At 38.5% G+C, this 25,592-nt stretch overlaps 1 protein-coding gene across 3 annotated transcripts in view; it reads right to left on the reverse strand.

The window, feature by feature from the left end:
* Positions 1-25,592, reverse strand: part of nek6 (NIMA-related kinase 6) — a 34,403-nt gene continuing 8,811 nt past the window's right edge. The window contains exons 6-10 of one of the 3 annotated variants that reach the window (XM_030742286.1): positions 15,002-15,110; positions 11,038-11,145; positions 10,599-10,693; positions 4,647-4,760; positions 1-3,165 (exon numbers count right to left, since the gene is read on the reverse strand). In XM_030742286.1, the coding sequence (XP_030598146.1) occupies positions 3,055-3,165; positions 4,647-4,760; positions 10,599-10,693; positions 11,038-11,145; positions 15,002-15,110 (537 nt within the window). In that variant the 3' untranslated portion in view covers positions 1-3,054. Of the gene's footprint in view, positions 3,166-4,646; positions 4,761-7,402; positions 8,653-10,598; positions 10,694-11,037; positions 11,146-15,001; positions 15,111-25,592 lie in introns of those variants that run through there. The other 2 variants (XR_004020671.1, XM_030742287.1) reach the window with 2 other exon arrangements.

Below are 25,592 nucleotides of genomic sequence, written 5' to 3' on the forward strand. Positions count from 1 at the left end.
TTTATAATTTTTTATCATTTTTACTTTACTGCAAAGGGAAAATAAAAATCACTGAACTGAAATTAATGTCTCATTGCACAGAAAAGCAGTGTCAACATAAACATAATGGCACAAATGCTTTGCAGAGAATTCAACAAGATGTTATTCAAACAAGCTGAGCAGTAGCAGTTTATCTAATACATGTATTTAAAAAATATTGATTAAAAGTGAATGAAATGATTTTGAGTGGCAAGACACTGTACATTTCATCTGCTCCTTACATGGCATCTTTTAAAATTGATTTTCTTTTGGTACTATTGATCAAAATGACTTTCACAGCATATAATGTTTATGGTATTTACAGTTTCACAGTGAGTGGTCTATAGTTATAAATTAGAACAAGACCATAAATGAATTCTGATACAATAAACAAACCTGTGAATGTATGCAACATCACTGGAACACTCACCTTGATAGTACAAATTCTAGCTTAATTTTCTGTGTGTGTGCACACGGTTCTCCTTTGATTTGATGAAAGAATTTTTCCTTTCCTTCTTAATCTTAATTAAAAATCCATTTGCCAGAGAATACCAGAACTTGCATGTCTGCCACTGGTGCCCTTCAGATGATGTTGCAGGCCTTATAATATTTGCTATGGCATCTCCAGACTTCTTGACACCTGTCATGTGCTCAGTGTGAATCTGTTCTCATCTGTGAACAGAATAGAGTGCCATTCTATTCACAGAATGGCTGTGGCTCAGGAGTTAGAACAGGTCATCTGCTAACCGGAAGGTTGGGGGTTTGATTCCTGGCTGCTCGAGTCTGCATGCCAAAGTATCCTTGGGCAAGATAATGAATGCAGAGTTGCTCTCTGATGCAACCGTCAGAGTGTGAACGTTAGATTGTAAGCACTTAGCTGTAGAAGGAAGTGCTTATGTAAATGGGTAAATGCAAGTGTTGTTTAAAGCGCTTTGAATGCTCAGCTAAAGTAGAAAGAAGGGACCAACTTGTGAATACAGTGGAACATTCAAACAGCTACATAGGTTTCTTTCAGAAACCTGTGGTGACCAAAGCACAGATGAAAGGCTAGCAATGTCAGATTTATTAGGTGGACACAACACAATTTGAAAAATGGCCACTTTTGACTTCATATGGTTCTTTGGGCTTGGCTTGATCCAAGAAATTCAAAACTCTGTTTTCAAAACCATGCATATCATTGGACAGTTATTTGCATTAAGTGCCCTTTCAAATTTGACCCAATTAGATGGCAATTAAATGCTTACATGGCAGAATAGAAGGAGTGTTCCAAATCAAAAGCAGCAGCATTTCTTTTCTTTTTTAAACCTGTCCTGTTCACAAGCTTTGGCAAGAATGATGGTCTGAATGCACTTTTGTGTCAAACACATTTTCCAAGAGGATCTCTATAAATGCTCCTCTTGTTAGCCAATTTCTTTATTATTATTATTATATTTTTATATATGTATTGTCTAAAAATGCCATAACTGACAGGCAGAAGAAAAGAGAAGAAAGAAGGGGGAAAAAAAGGACAGAAAAAAATGGGAGAAAAGATAAAAAGGATCAAAACATAACTGTTGCATTTGTAACAAAGCACAGTCAAGAGACAATGGACTAATTCTTATATAGGGCTTTTCTGCTCTGAGCGCTTATACAACACATTTGCAATCACCCATTCACTCAAGCACTAACATGTGTAGCGAAGTGCTTACTATCTACCATTCACACACATTCACACTCCAACGCTTGCATCGGAGAGCTACTTGGGGTTCAGTATCTTCCCCAAGGATACTTTGGCATGAAGCCGCCAATCTTCCAATTAGTAGGTGACCTGCTTTACCTCCTGAGCTACAGCCACCCCTATACAACACCTGAAAGAGAAAAAACAGATACACAAACAATAGGGGGAACCTTTTTTAGACTGCTTCCTTATTCAGAGGGTGTTACCACAACAGTTAATTCCATGTATTTGTTTTGGCAAATTTCTACACTGGATGCAACCCCAAAGGGGTTTGTGCTTTGTGGGAATTCAGTTTTCTGAATTCTGCTATTAGTTCTAGTTATTGTATTTCATTCCTGTTTTCCTTTGTTCTTCTTGTCTTTCCCGCATCTCTGTGTCCCTCTGTCATCATCCCTTGTCTCTTGTGTGCTCTGTACTCAGATGTATTCCCTGTGTTATGCCAAGTGTACATTTGTATAGTGTATGGTCTCTTGCTGTTTTATTTTGACAGTCTCCTGTGTTTACAGTTTTGCTTCCCGCCTTGTTAGTGTCATTCAGTCCACCTCTCCTTCCCAGCTGTTTCCTTATTCATTTTATTGTGCCCTTGTTTGTATATTTTTTATTTTATGATTTTATTTCACTTTAAGCATCAGGGGAAATCAGACTTATACAAAGGAGCTCTACAAACTAACTGTTGGAGATAATGTGAAAATTTAGTGATTATTTTAAAAGTTCATCTGCATCCAATTGCAGTCCATCAGTCTTTAACACACAAAGACATTTCATCTGCTAAAATTAAATGCTTCACAGCCAATCTCGATCACAGTGGACTAACATTTTTTTCTGAGAAATCTGCTAATAGGCATTTATTAAGTGTCCATTTTGACCACTGAGGTACTTTACAATATATATAAAAACATGCATAATATGATCACAATGATAGAAGAAAGATGACAAATGTCCAAACTGCCCAGCCCTACTACACTTTACCTGAAAAATATAGTATGAACATGGTGGAGTTTTGAAAATCAAACTTTGAGGAATCTGTCATCACAGAAAGACACAGCTATTACAGCTATGTCCTCAGCTAAAAACACACACACACACTTGCTCCCACATGAACAAGTATAGTTTCACTCATTTTCCATGAGTGTTGCACTACTCATGTACCTCTTCACATATTCCATGACTTAAAAGAAATGTCACAGTCTTTCCAAAGTTTCTGCTTGCTGAGATGAGGGTAAGGCGTAAACATGTGTGCAAGGACAGGCACAGCTTACATCTAGTGGACGGAAAGCCTCAGATTGAGCAGAGAGGAGAGCTTGGAGCAGAAGTGTCACTCAGGTGCTGGAAGTCCACATGTGCATCTGTTTTGCAAACTGCAGCACAAAGAAAATGTCAGGCCTCTGGTCCGGGTCTGGGTTGATGCATGTGCTGACCAGGTCCCGCAGCTGTGAAAAGCATGAAGCTGTTATTCTATTTTCTTTCTCTCAAAAGAAGCTGTACTGTCCATAAATTAGTTTAAACAGAGGAAAGAATAACTTAGGGCTACTTTACAGAACATGACCACATTTGGAGCAGTATGCCCAAGTGTGTGAAAGTATTATACAACTAAATGACATGGAATATCACTACATATTATAATATATAGGGGTGGCTGTAGCTCCGGAGGCAGAGCAGGTCACCTGCCAGTTCAATTCCTGGCTGCTCCGGGCTACATGCCAAAGCATCCTTGGGCAAGATACTGAACCCCAAGTTGCTCTCCAATGCAAGCGTTGGAGTATGAATGTCTGACAATAAAAGCACTTAGCTTAGTTTCATATGGAAGTGCTTGTATGAATGGGTGAACGTGTATAAGCACTTTGAGTGCTCAGATAGAGGAGAAAAACACCATATAAGAACTAGTCCATTTACGATATAAGCATCTGGGTCTCAACTCAGCACCTCAATGCTGAGTTGAGAATTTTCTTAACATTAAAACTAGAACACTAATGTCGGGTGATTTTCACCCACGTGAAAGTGAGAGTGATAGAATACTAACGTGAGATTTGTAACACTAAGGCTAAAAGTTGTTTCTGTAAAGCAGGGGTTATTCAGTTCAATAAAAAAAAAATCACAACAAACAGATAACCTCAAGGCACTTTATATTGTATACCCTATAATAATCAGTTATCAGTTAACTTTACCCACAGGCCATGTTCTCAGTGTTGGTAAATGGTTTTAGAGACACAGTCTAGATGCAGCAGTGCTGTGGTCTCCTAGCTTATCTTCTTGTAAAACCCTACGCTGTTTCAAGTGCTGGTGCTGGAAGTGCAGTTCTAACCACAAAAAGCATCTCCAAAGCCAGAACCCTTTGAAGATCCCTTCCACTGTGCTGAAATGGCAACTTTTCAACTTTAATGCTATTTTGGAATAAAAAAGGAGGAGATGAAGGGAGAGTGACCGTCTTTGTCTCATAGCAAAAAGGTTTATGTTTCAAACCCAAGCTGTGGCCTTTCAATGTATACTTTGCATGTTCTCCCTGTTCCAGCACAGGTTCCCAAAGTCATGAATGTGGGTTTAACTGGTATTCTAAATTTACCAAAGCTGTGATGTAGTTCTTAAAGTTTATAGAACAAAGCACTGTATAAATGCATGGATAAATGTAGCCTGTAGTGTAAAGCGCTTTCTGTGGTCAGTAAGACCACAAAACACAAAAAATGCCAAATTTAGTTTAGGTACAGTTTTTACAAATTATGAGCAAAGTTGCAGAATTTTTTTGTTGTCTTACTTCTATATTAGAATATACCCCACATTATGCTGTCTAAAAGTCTTACTATGCTTGGAGTGAGGCACTTTTTTGTGTGTCAGCAACATTGTGCTTGTGAGTTATTGATCAGGGAAGTTCAAATACTAAATCTATGCAAAACAGTATAGAAAGAAATAACTTCACCTTCTCAGAGTAATGGTCTGGTGGAAGAGGGGGGTAATCACACTGCTCTATCTTAAGGCAGAGGGAAAAAAGGTTCATCTTGTCCCCATAAAATGGACTCTGCAGTGCAGCCATCTGGAGGAAAGAGCAAGGCATGATAAGAGACAGTCATTGGGACAAAGAAAGAAGGAAAAATCATCAGTATTAGTTGGAATACCTAGAAGTCAAATATTATTTCTGACCAAGGTTCAAGTTACATTGTGGTGTTTGGAGAGGTCTCTTTACTCCTGCTGAGGTGTTACAAAAAAAAGTTGAAGCTTATTCCATAAATAAGCTCTCATAAGATCTATGTTCCTAAATCACATTTGTGTGATTCATTTGAATATTCTCCTCCTGAAAGGAAAACCCCTGCAAATATATATGCCATAAGGCCAGCTGCAAAAATACCCATCCACAGCTTTCAGTCGCAAAACTGACACTGTGCCTTTTCAATAATTAAAAGCATTTACACTGCAAACCTGGCCCTATATATTCCTTCTACAGGTTAAGAACAGATTGTGGTGAAGTAAGGCACATGTTGTGTAGTGCATCTTCTGTACACAGTAGTTTCAACATGGCGGACTCATTGTTTGGATTGTCAGAGGCATGCTCTTCTCCTTTCCTAAGAGCTGAATTCTCTTATCCAGTTTCTTTGACCTTGATGATGATTTCAACAAGATTAGGGAAAGCTGGGCAGGTAAAAAAGATAGGAGGTACTTTTGGAATGCAAATCAGTTTCCCAGCTTGTGGGTGGGAAGAGAAAAATCATAAGGAGGAGCGATACAACTCATGATCCAAAGCATACCCCATTATCTGTCAAACATGGTGGACACAATATTATGGCATTGGCATGCATGGCTCCCAGTGGAACTGGGTCACTGGTATTTATTGATATGACTGCTGATTTTGAAGTGTAAAGGGTAATAGTCTCTGTTCACTTTCAGCCGAATGCTGCAAAATCAATCAGTAGATGCTTCCATTTGCAAAACAAATCTTCTCAAGGCAAAGAAATGAGATATACTTTACTGGCCGAGACATTTCCCTGATCTCAACTCAACAGTTATCAAATACAAAACTGAATGCAGAAAGGCCCACAAACAAGCAGCAATTCACCGTGGCAGCACTAAGGCACAGTAGAAAGGAGAAAACACAGAATTTGGTTATATCCATGGAGTCCACTTGCCATTGACTGCAAATGATTTTAATTCAACTATTAAACACAATCCTTGTATTAAAAAATGTTAGTTTGTTTAACTTTAAATGGCACTTCATTCACATATTGATTGACTTAAAATCCACAACTGTGGTGGTGTCCAGAGATAAAACTACAAAAATTGTTTCTTTGTCCCGCAAATTATGCTGAGTGATCATCCTTTACCCTTTATGGGACAGGTTGCCACTCTTTCATTCAAATATGGTCAGTTCCCAAAAGAAAACAAGTCATCTATGCCTATCTTTTATTTAGTGTATAGCTAACAGCCCCAGTGCATTATCATGGGGACTTGATCAGTTTCTATTTGTGTTTTAGCCAGACATGACAATGGAAAAATACTTATTGCCTATGACAACTATAAGATGATTTGGGCAGAAGAATAAACCTGAGTGGCAGGGAAGGAGTGGAATAGATGCTTGTTTTTATTAACTACACATGCTACCTGGTTACACTGGCCTAAAAGAACACTTTGTGACCTAGTGAACTGTTAGCTGTGGAGTTATTTCCATGTACTACTACACAGAGTTTCCACATCACCTTCTTCCACTAACTTGAGAGCCATATATCACACTTGTCATTTTACAACTATAAAATATTTGATTAAATCAATTTCCCAGCTGGGATTATTGGCTATTCCTTCTTCCCCCAAATCCAGAAAAGGTCTACTGATTTGATGCTTTCTGAATATAAAGTCTATGGGTAAAGCGGGAAACTAGTAATAATATCAGTAATACACTGGAAATACACTGACATTATCTATGATAGACTAAATATGCTTTCAAATGGGTATTTCTAAAGAAATCTAAATCAAGCTTTAGCAATGCTGCTGAGTTTGTTTTTTGTAAAAATATTTTTCCACCAGTTCCTACTATAGAGGATGTCACTCCCTTTCCATATTTCCTTTTTTGGGACCACTTTAATAATAATAAAGGGAAAAGGAAGGTCTTTATTACTTGTCAAATAAACCCACAAAAGTTGTAAGATTAAAACTAAATACAATAGGTCCAAGGAGCCCTGAGCAATATGGTTCAACCCCAGTAGAGCTGCTTTGTTGCCAGAGTTGTATCTGTACTGTAAAAATCATTCATTCAGAATGCGAGGGTGAGGGTGTGTGAAAACCATGTAGAAACCTTCAGGGTTGAAAATGTAATTTCAATTTAGTTTTATTAATATAGCACATATAGAGCACATATAGTGCTTTAGCCTACAATATTAGAAAGAAAATGCTGAGACGATCTACTATGAGCAAGCACTTGGTGATGGTAAATTAAATGGTACTTATAAAGTGCTTTTTCCACGCTTAACTGAGCACTGAAAGTGCTTTTCACTACAAGCCTCATTCACGTATTTACACACATATACAAGTGCTTTTTTTCTATACCTATAACTTGTTTATCACTCACACACACACACACACACACACACACACACACACACACACACACACACACACACACACACACACACACACACACCAGTGGATGCATCGGGTAATTTCTTGCAGACTTGGAAGCAATCCACCGACCTGCTGATTGGTAGACGATCCACTTTACCTCCTGATCCACAGCCACTCTGGCTGGTGGAAAGAACTCCCTTTTAACAAGAAGAGACCTCTGGTAGAACCAAGCTCAGGGGGCAGTGATCTAATATGACTGGCTGGTTAAAGGAAAAGAGAAGACAGAAAAGGAGAGCATAGAGAGGCAGGTACAAAACACAAACTAGAGGAGAGAGTAGACAAGAGTTAATGACATGCAATGGCATATACATTCACCAACCAATTTGTTAGGTACACCTGTTCAGCTGCACATTAAAGCAAATCTGTAACCAGTCTTTTGGTGCATGTAAAGCAGTTCAAATGGGTAGGTGCAAAGGCGTACCTAATAAAGTGGCTGGCGAGTGTAAACACGTCAGGAGTGAAAAGAGGTGCTCAGAGTATCATGGGAAGTTCCTCAGCAGCCTCTAGCAACTTTTTACATTTTCAATAAAGCAACTAGCGACAAACACAAAGTGAGGCTGACTTCAAAAGCACATAATGCCCTGCAGATTCCCATGATAAAATGTCCAACTTTATAGAGACCAAGGGAGAGTTTTGGTCTCAAGATAATCTCGTTAATTACTTCCTTTATATTCAATAAAAGGAAAAAGAGGGCTAGCAGATATTCTCCAAAATTACAATGCGTACACAGTGTTGTGAAAAAGCATTTGTTCCTTCCTAATTTCTTTTATTTATTTCTTTATTTTGCACATATGTTTTAAATTAAACCGTTTTTAATATTATACAAAGATAAAAAGTAAATAGAAACTGCAGATTAAATGTATTAAAGGATAATGATCTGCAAGACTTTTGGGAAAATATTCTGTTGATTGACGAGACAAAAGTTCAACTTTTTGCAAGGTTTGCATCCTGTTACATCTGATTTAAAGCTAATACAGCATTTCATAAAAAGAATGTTGTACCAACAGTCAAACATAACTGAGACTAAAGGGTTCTCTAAACAGCATCCGTTACACTGCTCTTAAGTGACTTTGCTGATTAACTGGTTTTATAATTTATAAAATATATAATTTTGTGATGTGAATTATTTATCATGCACACACATGGGGTCTAACACAGAATACTGAAGGGTTGTATTAATGGAAGTCTTGTGGCAAAGGAAACTGATGTTTTGCAATGAGTTCTTGTTGTGAAATGTATTAAAAAAGCAGAAAGTGTCCACATGATCACACTGTGCAGACTGTCAGGGAGGAGTGAGGAGCTCATGTTGACCTGAAGGCCTGAGGAAGGAAATTATTTATCTGTCAGTGTTAGTCAGGGAGAGAGCAGAGACAGGCACAATTGCACAAGTATGCAGGTGGTAATGAAGATTTTTAGAATTTGACCATTCGCATAACCCTGTGCATAACTGTTGACCAGTCAGTAACATGAATAAGGTGAAGTGGCTTAGTGCAAAAACTGACACATGCAAAGTGCGATATAAAAGCAAGAAACAACAAAAATTGGGCATGGGCTGCTGAAGAAGAGTAGCTCAGAGAACATCTATGATGTGCTGATTTCTAGGGACTGAAATAAATAATCTGATCTATTGACAACATATGTTAAGAAGTCTTATTATACATCTGAAAGGTGTCACATTTGCTGGGATTCATTTGGCTGTACAACAACTACTGTTGCCAGTAGATGTCACCCAAGAGTACTAAATGAAACATTGAGTATTTAGAAAGAATGGTTCAAAAAGGTTCAGAGCTTCAAAAACCCTCGTTTTGCCATCACTAGATACCGGAACAGATTGCCATGACCACAGTTTGCTAGAAACTGCAGATTAAATGTATTACAGGATTTATACTTTAATCCCTGATTTTTTATACTTTAATCCCTGACTAGCGACTACAAATAGACCTGCAATCGAAACATATTTAGGAGGATGCTTGTAAATACAAACCATTACAAAGTTAAGCTCATGCAGCCCCCAGTTTTTCAACAAAAACACTGATAACACAACAGCAACAGTTTTACGTGCAGTCTGCGCACACTAGTGATGTGTCGTTCTCAAAAGAGAGCTCTAATCAGGAGAGCCAGCTCCCCCATTTCTCCCCTAAGGAGAGGGGCAGAACTGATGGGCACACCATGCAGCCAATCACACAGGGGGACGTGGCTGCATAGCCATAGCATGCCATTATGTTAAAGCAGAGGGGGAGATAAAAGTTCCACCGTGCGTGGGCATAGTTCAGGTCCAGACAGCAAGACGGCGGGAGACAGTGGTGCAAAAACACATGAATATGGGTGATACCCGTAAAAGAAGCAGCATTTGGCTGCAATGTAAGGAAATTAGAAATAGCAGAGCAAAGTGCTGTTATTGCAAATTGCAAATTACAGTTAGAGCAGGTTCCACCACAAACCTGCACCAACAAGAACTGTCTGACCCTGGTGAGTCTGGTCCCAAACAAACAACAACTGTTGCGGCATTCACCGCCCTCCCCAAAACTGCAACTTTAACCCGTCCTACTTCAACACAAAGCAAAATAAGTCAGTGTGTTTGTTTGTCCTATGTTCCATTAAAAGTTTATTTAAAATGTTAAACAAAAGAATGTTTTTTTAACAGGACAAATGCACAAAATAAAGCAATTATAAAGTTTATCGTAAAAAGACTGAAGGCACACAAACCATTACTTTTTGCTTTAGGCTAAAATATATATAAAATAGGCTGCAAATGATAACACGTTTGAGTGCTGAAAGAGCCGGCTCTTCTTTGTGAGCCGAGCCTAAAGAGCTGGCTCTCTGAAAAGAGTCGAACTTCCCATCACTAGCACACACACGGCAAGTGCAACGAGGTGGAGCTGTTATTGAGACTGTGAGCTCAGGTGGAGCAAAAGGGAACGTTTTTCTAGCTCCAAAGCAGCAGCGCTTGTTCCTGTAACCACCATTAAAACCTTTATTGGGAAACGGCTGGAGGAGCCCTTCATCAACCACCTGATCAGCAAGTGCCAAACGTGAAAAAAAGAGAACTTTGAGGCTGCTCCATCCACCGCTGTTTGTTTCACACAGCAAAAAAAATCTGCAGTAAATCTATGAGACTTAAAATATGTTATTAAGACGAAAGTAATAAGACAAAAGTATTTCTTATCCGATTAATAGATGGAATAATCGATCGAATACTCGAACACTAAAATAATCGATAGTTGCAGCCTTGCATAGTGAAAGGTCAAATTATCTGTGGACCTACCTCATACAAAAGACACCCCAGGGACCAGATATCTGACTTAAAATTGTATCCATTCTCATGGATCCTCTCCGGTGACATGTAGTAAGGTGTCCCCACTGAGACAGAACAACAAACAAACAAACAAACTGGTCATTTTCTGCACAAATGAAAAAGCTGAAAACATCATGTATGCAATTGCTTGATGAGTGTTCTACCTTATAGCAGGAAATACAACACTGGTTTCTTGTTTTTCATTACCTGACAGCCAACATATTTTTGCTTAGATTTTATTTCATACAGTTGCCATTTCTTCAGTAAAATATTACATGCAAGATTTGCATAATCACTTGTTTTGTATGAACTGCGCACTTGCATTAACAGCTAATTTAAAAGAATCAAACATCATAAAATCATGCACCATGTACAAAGTGTGCATCAATGTGTGTTGTGTGTGCTTCACCTAAAGAATGTGCTACAGTGGTCTTGGAGCTGAAGAAGCGCCCTAATCCCAGGTCTCCCAGCTTTACCTCCCCTGTCGCTGTTATGAACACGTTGGCTGGCTTGATATCTGGTTGAAACACATGTACACATTGACATTCATTGCAACTATACTGCAATTCTGTACTAAACCTAATATCCATATTCACAGTATGTACAGTAGTTTAGTTCCTACAACCATAAGAGATGTGGTGATATGGCTAATTAAGTTTTAATAAAGAAACTCTGCTTTTCATTTCCTCTTCAGCTGCTACTGCTCTCCTGTCTTTCACTGAACAGCTCACTGCAGGCGCCTTCAGTTAATTGTATCAGAAGCTGTCATTTTGACTTCTGGAACAGACTTAAAAAGAGGTCCTTTCTGTACAGATCAAACTGCAACCTCTGGGACTAAAAAGTCAAGTGCAAAAAAATGTAATGTCCACTTGAGACTAGTTCCAAAAGTGCACAGTACACATTCCCCATAGTCTCCCATGTTAAAATGTCCACATTTACATCAGAAGTAAACATGTTAACATCCTACTACAAAAAATGGTTTTGATTTTGGTTTAGTTTACCCCTTCATAACTGAATGGAGGGTGATTTGTTTTTCTTTTCTTTTTTAATAATTCATCCATTTGGATAATGTTGAGGCTTGCTGTTAGAAGAGTGGCTGTTTTGACTGATAAATTGACTTGACATGAGCAACTGTCTGCTAGGCTTTCCCTCAACTAATTCCTATTACTGAACTTGATCTCCCTACTGTTGGTGCCATTTTGAGCATTTAAATGCAATTATCTGACAAATATACACTATAATGCCAAATGTATTCACTCATCTGCCGTCACACACATATAAACTTGAGCGAAATCTCATGCTTAAACCATAGGACTTAATATAATGTCGGCCAACCCTTTGCAGCTATAACAGCTTCAGCACTTCTGGGAAGGCTTTCCACAAGGTTTAGGGGTGGGCTTATGGGAACTTTTGACCATTCTTCCAGATGCGCATTTGCGAGGTTAGACACTGATGTTGGACGAGAAGGTTTGGTTTCCAGTCTCTGCTCTAATTCATCCCAAAGGTGTCCTATTGGGTTGAGGTCAGGACTCTGCAGAGATGGCAAAAGTACAGAATGTCTGTACAAAAGTACAAATTCTTGTGTTAAAAAATATTCTGGTAAAAGTTAAAGTACTGATTCAACTTCTTTAATCAAGTAAAAGTGAAAAAGTACAGGCTCTGAAATGTACTCAAAATAAGAAGTTAAAATTAGCTCTTTGGAGGACGTTTCTACCAGCTATCTTTGTGCAAAGCTAACTGAACCTTTTGTTATATTAATGTAATAATAAAACAATATTATTATATTAGAATACAAACTTTATTTCAATCTAAATTCTAATGAATGCACTCAACTTGAACACCGTTATGTAGAACATGAGCAGAGAAAAAGAAAGAGAATTTAGAAACAGCTCTATTTGCTGTTACCAACATTATACTCATTACCTAAACAGAAAATGAGTGCAGTCAGGGGTTACAGCGGGATTCAGCAGGTGGGGGAACCCTAAGATCGGCTGGAGTGGCTCAGTGTGGGGAAAAGAATCACTACTCACAATAATTTCTATTGTGAGCTCCAGTAGATTTTCTTTGTGTGCAGGCTGTGATCAGCTGCTGCTGCTCTGAGTTTTACTGCTCTTTGTGGATTTACACAACTGAATTCAACAAGATGGAACCCAGTATTTCATGAGCTACCTTGATTTCCACCCCTTACACTGACAGTATACTGTTTAAACTGTCTTTATACAGACAGTATAGAGTTGGTATAAAGGTGGAATTCAGTGAATGAATCTAAGCATAATCAGCTTAAATTTAAACTAATCTCTGCTACACTTGATGTAACCCAACTCTGACCATCAACACCGCTGCTATAAATTCCCCAAAGTACAGCAAACTAACCTGTTTATCCTGCACTAAACTGCAGTATTTTCATACAACCTTTGACTAACACAAAGTTAGTGCACCTCAGTTTGTTTTGCAGGACATTTCACAATATGAAAAATCATAACTTCACATCATATACAGATCCAATATCTGATTTTAAAAAAATCTAAGCTTTAAATTTCCAGCTTATCAAATGCCACTGAGCAGCTGTTACCTTTAAATCTAGCCTCTCTTCTTCCTCTCCTGTTCTATTTCTTCCATCTTTCTCCATCTCTGAGTGAAGTTATCTCTCTTTTCTCTCCCCTGGAAATACAGCAGCTGTTCTTTTAGCTTGCAGACACACTGTATGACAAACTGCAGACAGTTTGTGTGTTTACTGATATTTGTTGAACATTAGAAATGTTGCATTTGAAATTACCTGCCACAATACATTACTCCTTTTATTTTTGCTCCTTTTCTGTAGCGCTAGGTAGATGTTCCGCAGCCACAACTTACGGACCAAAAACGTTGCTCTGATTGTTCCGGTCCACTGTAACCCCTGAGTACAGTGCTATAAATGGTACATAAATTCAGTGGTTTTAACTCTTTCGTATCTTCGTATGTGATAATCCCCAGAGACTGATACGCCAATATGTGTTATTGTTCCTTCACTTAGGCTCAGCGCGGTTTGATGTTGCAGTGACTGGAAATGAAATCTTCCCTCACACGTCCATCCATCCACTTATCCTGTTCAGGGTTGCGGAGGGGCTGGAGCCTATCCCAGCTGACATAGGGCGAGAGGCAGGGTACACCCTGTACAGGTCACCAGCCTGTCACAGGGCCAAAACAGAGAGACAGACAACCATTCACACTCACACTCATACCTACAGGCAATTTAGAGTTTCTAATTGACCTAACCCCAGTAAGTGCTTGTCTTTGGACTGTCGGAGGAAACCGGAGCAGGCCCAACCCAGGCCTTTCAGATGGTAGTCTAACTGTGAGGCAGCAGTGCTAACCACCGCGCCACCATGCTGCCCTTCCCTCATACGTGTTAAACATAAAGTAATGTTTTGAAAATGTAAGGAGTAGAAAGTGCATATATTTGAGTAAAAATGTAGGGAGTAAAAGTAAAAAAGTTGTCAGAAAAATCAATACTCATTAAATTAATAAATTCTACTTAAGCACAGTAGTGAAATATTTGTATCTGTTCTTGAGCTAATCTGAGGGCCACATGAAGTTTGGAAGTCTGTAGCAATTGACTTTGCAGAACATTGTTGACATCTGCACACTGCGCTTCAGAACACCTGAATTAATCATTTGAATAGGTGAGTGAATCCTTTTGGCAATATAGCACATCTGGCACAGACTGATTTAAAAAAAAATCTAAGCTTTAAATTTCCAGCTTATCAAATGTTATTGAGCAGCTGTTACCTTTAAATCTAGCCTCTCTTCTTCCTCTCCTGTTCTATTTCTTCCATCTTTTTCCATCTCTGAGTGAACAACAGCCCGTAAACATCTGAGGAACTGAGGAGACCAGTTGTTGGAGTTTTGGGAGAGGAACGTTGTGCTATTCTTATATGTATAGCATTATAGCTGCTCAACAGGTCTTCTTTATGATGTCATTAAATGCTACTTCTTTTTTGTCTCCAGATACCCTTAGTTACTGTAACAGTAACAATACTGTAATATTGTTCCTAATATCTACATCACTGCTGCTCAGTGGAAGGATACATCACTCCCAATTAAGGTTTAAATTTTACATATCAACTGACAGTCAGTCAGGTACAGTTCTTCCCTAATGAGTTAATCAAGTTCTGAGACTACACGATAAGGGGATTAAAACTGTAGTTTTTATTTTAGTAGTAAATTTAATATTTGAAAAGAGTCTTCTGCAAGCGTTGGATACATTCCTTTTTACTTAAAAATTACCTGAATATTAAACTGTTGCATACACCTATACATGCTAATTTCTTGTTTTAATTTTGACTGACAAAGAAAGAAGTTTAGGAAGAACTGGAGTGTGAGTATTTGTTTACCACGGTGCATTACTCTGCGTGAATGCATGTGCTCCAGGGCGCTGCACAGCTGCACAAAGTATTTCCAAATTGTTCTCTCTGGGATAAGTCGCTGCTTCTTCTTGAAGTACTGAACAGAAAGAAGGAAGAAGTATGATAGTCCATGAAATGTTACAGTGCTTATCTGGAAGGTACTACATGTTGTTTATTCAGGTGAAATTCAGTTAAGAACTAGGTCAAGACAAAGGACTTTTTTGTTCAACCAAATGTAATTAGTATTTTTAAGCTTAAGCCATACATCCTGGCCTAAGGAAGCACAACTAATTCTAGAAGTGTTAGGAATGGCAAAATTGTATTTCTCTAACTGTCCCTGACCAATTCCAACACACTTTCACCTCTTTATTCCTTACACTTCAGAAGGTTTGCATATCTCTCTGATACACACAAACATCACAGTGGCATCTTTGTGGTATCTTTCACAAAAACTATCAGGCCTGTGATGCACTGGCAACATGCCCAGGGGGTATTTCCCCTCTTATGCTATACCAGCTGGGACTGACTCAACCCCCACCCACCCTAAGTCTGTTAAACAGTTTTTAACACTTTTTTTTGGCTACAGCAGCTTTTATTGACAGTTTAGAGTGACAAGAGAGATGGGGGACATGTAGCAAAGAGCAACAGGTTGGGACTCGAACCTGTGCTTTCTGCTTTTACCTTGTGGCACGCATGATCACCTGCTCTACCACTGAGCCACCCTAGTGCCCAAGCTAGTCCACATTTTTAATAACTGGCTCCAATTCTTAACTCTGGAGCCATACTGAATTTCCTATCTCAAAATACTTTGTCAGTCCTTTGTTGCAGCTGCTGTTAGTTACTGCTCATTTGTGGGCTTTTCTTTCCACAGTTTTGTGTTCAGTACTTGGAAAGCATCCTCCATTTCTTTCACCTTGAAAAGGTCTTAATGTCACATGTGGTGTGCTTCGAATTGTGATTCTTTTCTGCTTCTTTTTTCCTCTTCTCTTTCTATCAAGTTAAGCTTGGTTGTATCTGTCCATTATTCCAAAACTGGCAGCATTTTTAAAAGCTGCAAAGGTAATTTCATTTTGAGTTAAACCCTTTGTATTTACAAAAAAGAAGTTGCTTCCTCATTGACTTTCAATGAGGTAGCCATATTGTTGTCAAAGTGTTTTTTGATTTAGCTAGATGTATCAGGGTTTTGCTAATGCAGCATTAAAACACTGAGTCCAAAATACAAGTAGAAATCTAAATGATCACAGAAATATATAAAGACTGAGGGGAAGACAGGACGATTTATACACAAAAAGGTAATGAGCGAAATGGAAAAAGCTGAGGCAATGAGACAGGTGTAGACATCAGGGAACTACAGGAGGGAAGCAAAACTCAAGCAAGGTACAAGAAAGAACTAACTATCAAAGTAAAACAAGAAATATACCAGAAGATTTTTGAAGATGGTGCATGTTCAAAAAGTTCCAACAATCTCCTTTTCCTTACCATTTTACTTGATCTTGATGAAAATGTCATTAAGGTCAAGGAAAGGTAGGATGGAGAATTGATATGGGACATGACAAGTCATTTCTCTCTATTGAATCTGTAACAAACCAAACTAAAATATCTGTCAAAATACAACTTTTAATGAAACTATTAATGTGTTACATTAATCTCTAAATATTACAATAGGAGACTACTGAAAAAAAGAGACCAATATCCACATTTACGCACATGGCACAGTTGGAATATTTTCATTGACACACACAGAGGGCTCATGATCTGATGGTAAATATTGTTTTGTGTTTTTCTACACATTGTAAAAGTCAGCTGTTAGACACAGATTTCAGGTTTTTACCGTGGAACAGTTTGCAATAATACAGCTCTCTGGATAAATCCTGCACTCACGTATGTCTCAGTACTCAGGACCTTGCACAGTACTCAGAAATCCCCATATTAATTCTCCTCACATTTATCTGAATTGCCACACTATTTTCAGACAGTAGCACGTGTAAATCTGAGCTTGCACGTTATTATTCTGGTTAGTAGGCCTACCCCCCCCCCCCCCCCCCCCCCCCCCCAATAAAAAAAAGTGTTGGAACAGTGAGGCCAATCCCTTTATTTTTGCTGTAGACTGAAAACATTTGGGTCTGACATCAAAAATTTTATATGAGACACAAGATCAACACCTCAGCTTTTATTTCCAGATATTTACATCTGGGTCACAGACAGACAGACAGACAGACAGACAGATAGACAGACAGATAGACAGATAGATAGACAGACAGATAGACAGATAGACAGATAGACAGACAGATAGATAGACAGATAGATAGATAGACAGATAGACAGATAGACAGATAGACAGACAGATAGACAGATAGACAGACAGATAGACAGATAGATAGACAGATAGATTAGGGGTGGGACTTTAACGCATTAATTACGATTTCTCAGTGCACGAGTTCCAGGCATACAGATTATATCAACGCACAATGTGATGAGCGTGATGAGCTGTGTCCAAATTCATATCGCTTATTTGCAAAAATGTGCTCTGCTGTTTTCGGAGCTGTCCGTTGCCGCTGCTCTACCAGCAGCTGACTGAGCTATCAAGGCTTGCTTTAGCCAGAGAGTACGACTGCCGTCACATCGTTTTCAAACCCCCACTGGTTTTCGCTGCTGAGTGGAAGTTAAACACAGCTATAACTCACTAAGATGATCTCTAACAGCTGATGTTTGGTTTATTTCAGTGTTTCATTTGTTCCTCAGCAAATCGGCTTGGCTGAAATTAAAATTAAGCATCATAACTGGATAGTTTTATTAAACATTAACGTCTCACTTAATATAGTTGGAAATTAATCATTCGCTCAACTGTATTCCTTGATGGTGAAATGTGTTATGCTTATTTTAACAGCTTATTTTGAATTAAAGATTTTAAATCATTTAAATAATAATAAATAATAAATAATTTCGGGATATCAAAGTCACATCTTAATAGGAACTCATTTTGCTAAATACCGAGGGGACAGCAAAACCAAATTTCATGACTACTTCTCAGAAAGGATTGTAGCCATTTAAGTTTTAAAACACCATTCATTATTTCAAAATCTATTACTTTTATGCCTCCATCTTCATAACTTTTAACTACATATCCTTTTTTAATATAGTGATGTTTGTTTCTCCAGATGAAGTTAAAGTTTAATTTATTGATTTCCTTGATAATTTTGGAGGGTATAGATAAGGAATATGCAGGGTAAATAAATCTTGATAAGGTCTCCATTTTGGTGAGTAAGGTCCTACCAAAAATAGTTAAGTATCTCTGTGACCAATTGTTTAATATCAATTTACATTTGTTTAAATTATTTTCAATATTTAATTTGATACTACTACCTTCATTTTTTGTTACCCAAATTCCCAGGTACTGAACCTCCAGTTTGACCCTTATATTATATTACAGAGTTTGAGAGCAATCATGAAGACACATTAATTCACATTTCTCTAAATTTAGGTTTAGGCCTGAGACTTTGGAAAATACTTCCACTGTTTGGATGGCCAATGGGATCTGGTCTTTATTTTTTTAAAATATAGTGGTATCATCTGCTAGCTGACTTATGATAATATTCTGATTAATGATTTGCCTAATCCCTCTATTTATGGTGAATCGTGGACATGTTCCTTCTCTTAATGAGACACAGCTGTTGGATGTCTTTATATAGCATTTTGATTACATCAAAAAATTTCTCACCAAAGCCAAACTGTTTAAATGTCTCCAAAATAAATACATGTTCCACCGAATCAAAGGCTTTCTGGAAATCCAGAAACAGGATAAAGCCCTCATCCTCAGTTAAATGGGCATATTCAATTAAATCTAGAACCAGACGAATATTACTATGAATTGACCTACCCTTTAGAAAACCAGATTGAGTGGAGCTAATTATATCCGACAAACCTACTTTTAATCAAGCTGCTATAACTGTAGTAAGAATTTTATAATCCATAGTGAGAAGTGTGATTGGTCTTAGATTATCAAGTGTCTTTTATCTTTTCCTGGTTTAGGAATTAATGTGATGACATCCTGCTTCATTGTTGTCATAAGTTCTTTTTGCCTGACACTTTCCATAACAGCATCAAAAAACAACAATCTGGGCACCTGGGTGCTTAGTGGTGAAGCCGGCGACCACATACACATGCTGCGTGTGGGCAGCGCGGGTTCGCATCCTGGCCCGCCGCCAATTTGCCCGCGTGTCTTCCCCTGTATCTTTCCCCCATTTCCTGTCTCTCTCCACTGTCCCTAAAAGCCGCTGTGGCCAAAAACGCAAAAAAAAAAAAAAATTCTTATGTCTTTCCAAAAGAATTTATAAAAATTAGCAGTTATACCATCTGAGCCAGGGGCTCTATCTGATGCTATATTTTTAATAACACAATCAAATTCTTCAATCTGGAAATCTTCTTCACACCTGTTTCTAAATGTCTCATCAATAGTAGGAATATCATTGTGGATTTTTTAAAAAAGGATTCTGAGTCTTGTTTTGAGTGTGAGGATGTAAAAAGAGTGCTGTAAAATTCCTTAACTTCTTTAGATATTCGTTTTATGTCAGTACATTCCACACCGTTAATTATGAGACTGTTGATTGTGTTTTTTTCCTGTCTTTGCTTTTCTAATCGGAAGAAGTATGAAGTATTTTTTCTCCTTCTTCCAGCCATCTGGCTCTTGAACGTATGTATGCTCCCCGAGCTTTAACTTGATAATATACATCCAGTTTGGACTGTAAGGAATTAATATTGGTTTAGTCTTCCTCACTCCAATCTGATTTATGATAATATGAAATTAATTCTGTAATTAATTTGCCTTCTTCCAATTGTCTCTCTTTTTGTAATTTTTTTTGCTGTAAGACATAGAGTATTTCCTTACATTGAATTTAAACAATTCCCATTTTGTAATTGCTGTAACTAAACTTGCATCATTTTTAATATCTTCAATTATTTCCTTAATGTTTTTACAATATTCATAATTTTTTAGTAAATTGCAATTGAATTTCCAGTAACCTTTGATTCTGTTTCCAGGGTCATTATTTGAAATTCAGAGGTTTATAGTGCAGTGATCACTTAAAGGGCAACACAAAATGTTGGCTTCAGTGATGTGTCCAAGAATGGAATCTGTTACTAACCAATAATCTATTCTTGATCTTGACTGCCTATTTGGTTTAAACCAAGTATACTGTCTGCTGTTATAATTTAAATATCTCCAAACATCAGTAAGTTTGTTTGCATTCATAAAGTTACCCATTATCAGATTCAAAGTCACCTGGGAGTATTTTGATGGACATCTGTCCATCCATTCATCTGGTGTTAAATTAAAATCTCCTCCTATCACAAAATGTTCAGTGGGATAATTCTGTTGTAGTTTTTCTATCACTATTGTAACTTGATGTAATAGCTGTCTGTTTTTCTGATTATTATTATATCCATAGACATTGATGATAATGATTAAATTGTTGTCAATATCTAACACACATGCTGCCCAGTGTCCATCTTTATCTATTTCCTGAGTTATAACCTTACCTGGATATCTATTAAGACAGATTGCTACTCCTGCACAACGATTGATACCATGGCTGAAGATGATCTTATCACCCCATTGTTGAGTCCAAAATTTCACATCTGTTGGTTCAGAGTGTCTCTCTTGAAGAAAAAAAACAGTTAGCCTTTTGACCTTTGCAAAACAAAAAAATTGCTTTACACTTCATAGAGTCTTTGAGCCCTCTCACATTCAAAGAAGAAAAATGAATCTCAGTCTTTAAATTAAAACTTGAAACCATATAAAACAGTAACAACAGAACAAAAAAAAAAAATTAACCTTAGGTCCTGGGAGGTAGAGTAAAAGAACTTTGAGGAGTCCCCTGAACAGTCCAATGAATAGAGTTTCTCCACTATTAATTGTCAAACAAACCTATTACACCGCTAACACTTCATCCTGAAATACGCTTTCCTTCGATGTAGGCGAATGGTCCTCTGAATCCGGCAGCTTTTCCTTCCTTCCTTGCTTTCTCAATCCTTGGCCACAGCACCTGCCTGGCTTTCCAGTCTTCCTGGGTCAGGTCCTCCGCAAAATGAATTCCTTCCTCTTTGCAGACCCGTGATGACTGTTTGTTTCCGCACTTCATCTCTTGTATTTCTCTTGGCAAAGAGGATTATAACTTGTCTGTGACGATTTTCCGCTGGTCTCCCGACTCTGTGAACAACATCAATGGGATCTTCCATTTTATCAGCCTGATTTGGTAAGATTCTGCTTAGCAGAACTTCGGCTCTGATGTCTTCTTTGACTTTTTCCTTTTTGCCTTTAATGCGCAGGCACCATCTTCGTTTGTATCTTTCTTGACTTAATAAACATTCGTTCATTTCCTCCTTTTCATTTTGAAGAAGTTCTACTTGCGTTTCCAAGGTTTTAACTTTGTTCTTGCACTCTTCAATGTCTTCAGAGTTGATCTGTACAGTTTTAGCGATTGTGGCTAGCATGGCACTGTGCTGCTGTAGCATGCTGCTAATATCACCCAGACAATTATCAACTCATGTTCCAAGCGCCTCTAATGCACCAAGTATGGATCCGACTGTTTCCTCAGGAACACCCGGCCACTGCTGCCTTTAACTTTCTTTCCCGTTTGTTCCTTTTCAGGAGTATTTGCTGGCGTGGTAGCTCCTCTGTCTCGTTTGCTACTAGCATTAGCCACCTCCATTGGCGTAGTGTAGCTGGGTTCAGCGTTTTCTGATTGATGGCTCGGCTCTGGTTTAAACAGTCCTTTTTTCAATACTTGTGCGTCCTTTTGTTGGCTCATTTTTCAAGCCAAAATCTAGCGGTTAAATATTTAGTGGAGTTGACTTTGTTTTCTAAACGACGCGTCTGTTCAGCACGCCATTGACCCGGAACGTTCGCTGATATGAAGGCTAGACCGTCCAATTTCAAAGGCCCTCACTTCCGGTGTTTGCGGTCTTTGTGGGCTACGAAGGACCCGGTCTACGTGCGCCTACTCCTTCGAAGGATGCCGCCCCTGAATTTGGACACAGCTATGGAGATGGCGGAAGAGACTACGCTGGTGGATGGGAAATTTAAATACAAGAAACTTCCAGATGGAAGTACAAAAAAATTGCTGAGTTTGCTTATCACAGGAGCACTTCCACCATTTGTTGGTCTGTGTAGTAAACTGGTGGGAGGATAAACATGATTTTGAAGTGTAAGCTTATGTATATTGCTTCATTCATCAACCAAACTTAAATTAATATTTCTCATGTTAAATATTGAAATGTGATTAAATGCGATTAATTAATTACAAAGCTTCTAATTAATTAGATTAATTTTTTTAATTGAGTCCCACCTCTAATTATATATATATATATATATATATATATATATATATATATATATATATATATATATATAAATGTAGTCTTTTTTTTTGTGCAGCCCAAAAATAATAATGACAAAGATTTGGTAGGGCCAGGCCACCTTTTGATTTCAGTCTCTTTAGCAGTTCTAGCCATGCTCTAGGTTTCTTTTTCCCATCCCAAATAAATGAAATAAAAGCTTTTTCAATTTATTTAAAGAAGGATTTGGGAAGATAAAGTGGGATATGTTGAAACAGTTGTGGTGAAGCAGGAGCTGAGCATAAAAGTGAAGCTGTCGATTTACCGGTCAATCTACTTCCCTACCCTCGCCTATGGTCACGAGCTTTTGGTACTGACTGAAAGAATAAGATCGCAAATACAAGAATACAAGCGGAGCGGCAGAAATTAGCTTCTTTCAAAGGATGGCTGGCCTCTCCCTTAGAGATAGGGTGAGGAGTGCAGCCATTCAAAGTAGAGCCACTGGTCCTCCACATTGAAAGGAGCCAGTTGAGGTGGCTTGGGCATCTGACTAGGATGCCTCCTGGGCCCCTCTTGGGTGAGGTGTTCCAGGTATGTCCTACCAGGAGGAGGCCCCGGTTCAGACCCAGGACATGCTGGAGAGATTATATCTCTTGGTTGGCCTGGGAATGCCTTGGGGTCCCTCTGGATGAGTTGGTGGAGGTGGCTGGGGAGAGGGAGGTCTGGGCTTCTCTGCTTAGGCCCCCACAACCCAGCCCCGGCTAAGTGGAAGAAAATGGATGGATGGATGGAAGGATACACTGAAACAGGTAAAGAAATTTGGGGAGCACATTAATTTTAAACTCTCTTTTCCTGCTAAGGATAGGTGGAGTGTTTACCATTTCTGCAGGTCAGATTTGACTTTCTCAAATAGCGAGCAAAAAGTTATCCTGATAAAGCTTCTCCATCCCTCTTGTATTGATACCCAGATATTTAAAACCATTTCTGGATATTTGAAATGGTAGGGCACTGTCTTGTATATGAAGTGCCAGGTTGTTTACAGCATTATAGCATTCACTTTTGTGAAGGTTTAATTTGTATCTGGAATATTTACCAAATCTCCTCAGACCGAGGATAATATCAGGTACACTTGAGACAGGATCTGATACATATATGACCAAATCATCTGCATAAAGGGATACTCTGTGTTCCTCACCCCCTCTGTAAATTCCTCTCACTGATGGCAATGTTTTAGCTAAGGGTTCTATGGCTGGCACAAATAGTAATGAGCTGATGGGGCACTCCAGATGTGTCCCTCTAGACAGCTGGAAGTATTGTCAGGTCTTGTTTTTGAACAGCTGGTTCTGCATTTGGCAGAATGCTGGTTATTACTAAAGTGAACTGGCTGCATTGTTATACATAAATTTATAGAGCACTTAGATCATCATGTCACAATAATTTGCATTTTCTTATATTTACCTCCAGCTTAGCAATTCAGTGTCCTCCTTGTTTAGGATTTTTATGACTGAAGTAAAATTCCTTCTATCAATCACTCATCCCAGCTGAACCAAAGTAAAAGTTAATCCATGAGAACCCCAAAGCCTGCAATACAACAAATGACTTCACTAAACTGAATTATACAAAACATTGCATGCACTTTGATCAATTAATATAGCTCATAATCTAGATACAGATAGCTTGTATAAATGGTGTTCATGCAAGGCAAGACAATGAGATTTTATTACAGTAGTATGATGTGCATTTACCAGCCTGTTGTTGATAATTCAAAACATTTTAGCAGGTTCTGGCATGACATAGAAAATGCAACTATAATTAACATTTGCATGATCTGTGCCACGTTGACAATCATGTTGATCATCATGGCCAGATGATATGTCACTATGAATTGTGAAATGGCACTATCTTCTGGTCCTGCATGGTCCAGTGTATCCTATGCTAAAGCAAGTAATAAAGGAAGCACAGAGGCTCCTTTCCTCAATATTTGGAAAATTCAAACAGCTCCTATTATGACTGCCACATGGCTACTTCCATGTCACGACACTCAGTTAGGTACCTCCCTAAGCAAAATGGACAATCTAAAGTACCTATTAGGCTAGAACAATAAAGCCAAGACAGAAACCTAACAGCAAAAGAAAAAAAAAAAAAACTTAAAACGCAGTACTACCAGAACTAAGATTCACAATACAAGAATAATAAAGGGGACAAACCAGAGTCTGAAAATACAACAAACATGACAATCAAAATAGAAACTCAACCTTGAATATGTTAAATGAAAATTCAAGATAAAGTACAAGGCTCAAAACTGGAGATCATGATGAGATGTGAAGAGGTTTTCCTTCACCAAGGAAAAAATAATCTGCCATATTTTGTGGTCTTCCAGCACTTTTGGTGTGGCTGAGCTAACAGTTTTGTTCCATCTTTTTGAAATGGACTTAGCAGCTTATTTGGTGGAACCTCCTTCACCTGCATCTACACCTCTTTGCACCATACAGGTGCTGGTCATAAAATTCAAATATCATGAAAAAGTTGATTTATTTTAGTAATTCCTTTCAAAAAGTGAAACTTGTTTATTATATTTATTCATTACACACAGACTGATCAAGCCACTCTTGAACCAGAGACGGCGTCAGAAGCGTCTCGCCTGGGCTAAAGACAAAAAGGACTGGACTGCTGCTGAGTGCTCCAAAGTTATGTTCTCTGATCAAAGTAAATTTTGCATTTCCTTTGGAAATCAAGGTCCCAGAGTCTCAAGGAAGAGAGGAGAGGCACAGAATCCATGTTGCTTCAGGTCCAGTGTAAAGTTTCCACAGTCACTGATGGTTTGGGGTGCCATGTCATCTGCTGGTGTTGGTCCACTGTGTTTTATGAGGTCCAAGGTCAATGCAGCCATCTACCAGGAAGTTTTAGTGCACTTCATGCTTCCTGCTGCTGACCAACTTTATGGAGATGCAGATTTCATTTTCCAACAGGACTTGGCACCTGCACAGTGCCAAAGCTACCAGTACCTGGTTTAAGGACCATGGTATCCCTGTTCTTAATTGGCCAGCAAACTCGAATGACCTTAACAATATAGAAAATGTATGGGGTATTGTGAAGAGGAAGATGCAATACGCTAGACCCAACAATTCAGAAGAGCTGAAGGCCACTATCAGAGCAACCTGGACTCTCATAACACCTGAGCAGTGCCACAGACTGATTCCATGCCATGCCGCATTACTGCAGTAATCCAGGCAAAACGAGCCCCAAC

The sequence above is a fragment of the Archocentrus centrarchus genome, chromosome 12 (genome assembly GCF_007364275.1).
Source record: "Archocentrus centrarchus isolate MPI-CPG fArcCen1 chromosome 12, fArcCen1, whole genome shotgun sequence".
NCBI classification, from domain to species: domain Eukaryota; kingdom Metazoa; phylum Chordata; class Actinopteri; order Cichliformes; family Cichlidae; genus Archocentrus; species Archocentrus centrarchus.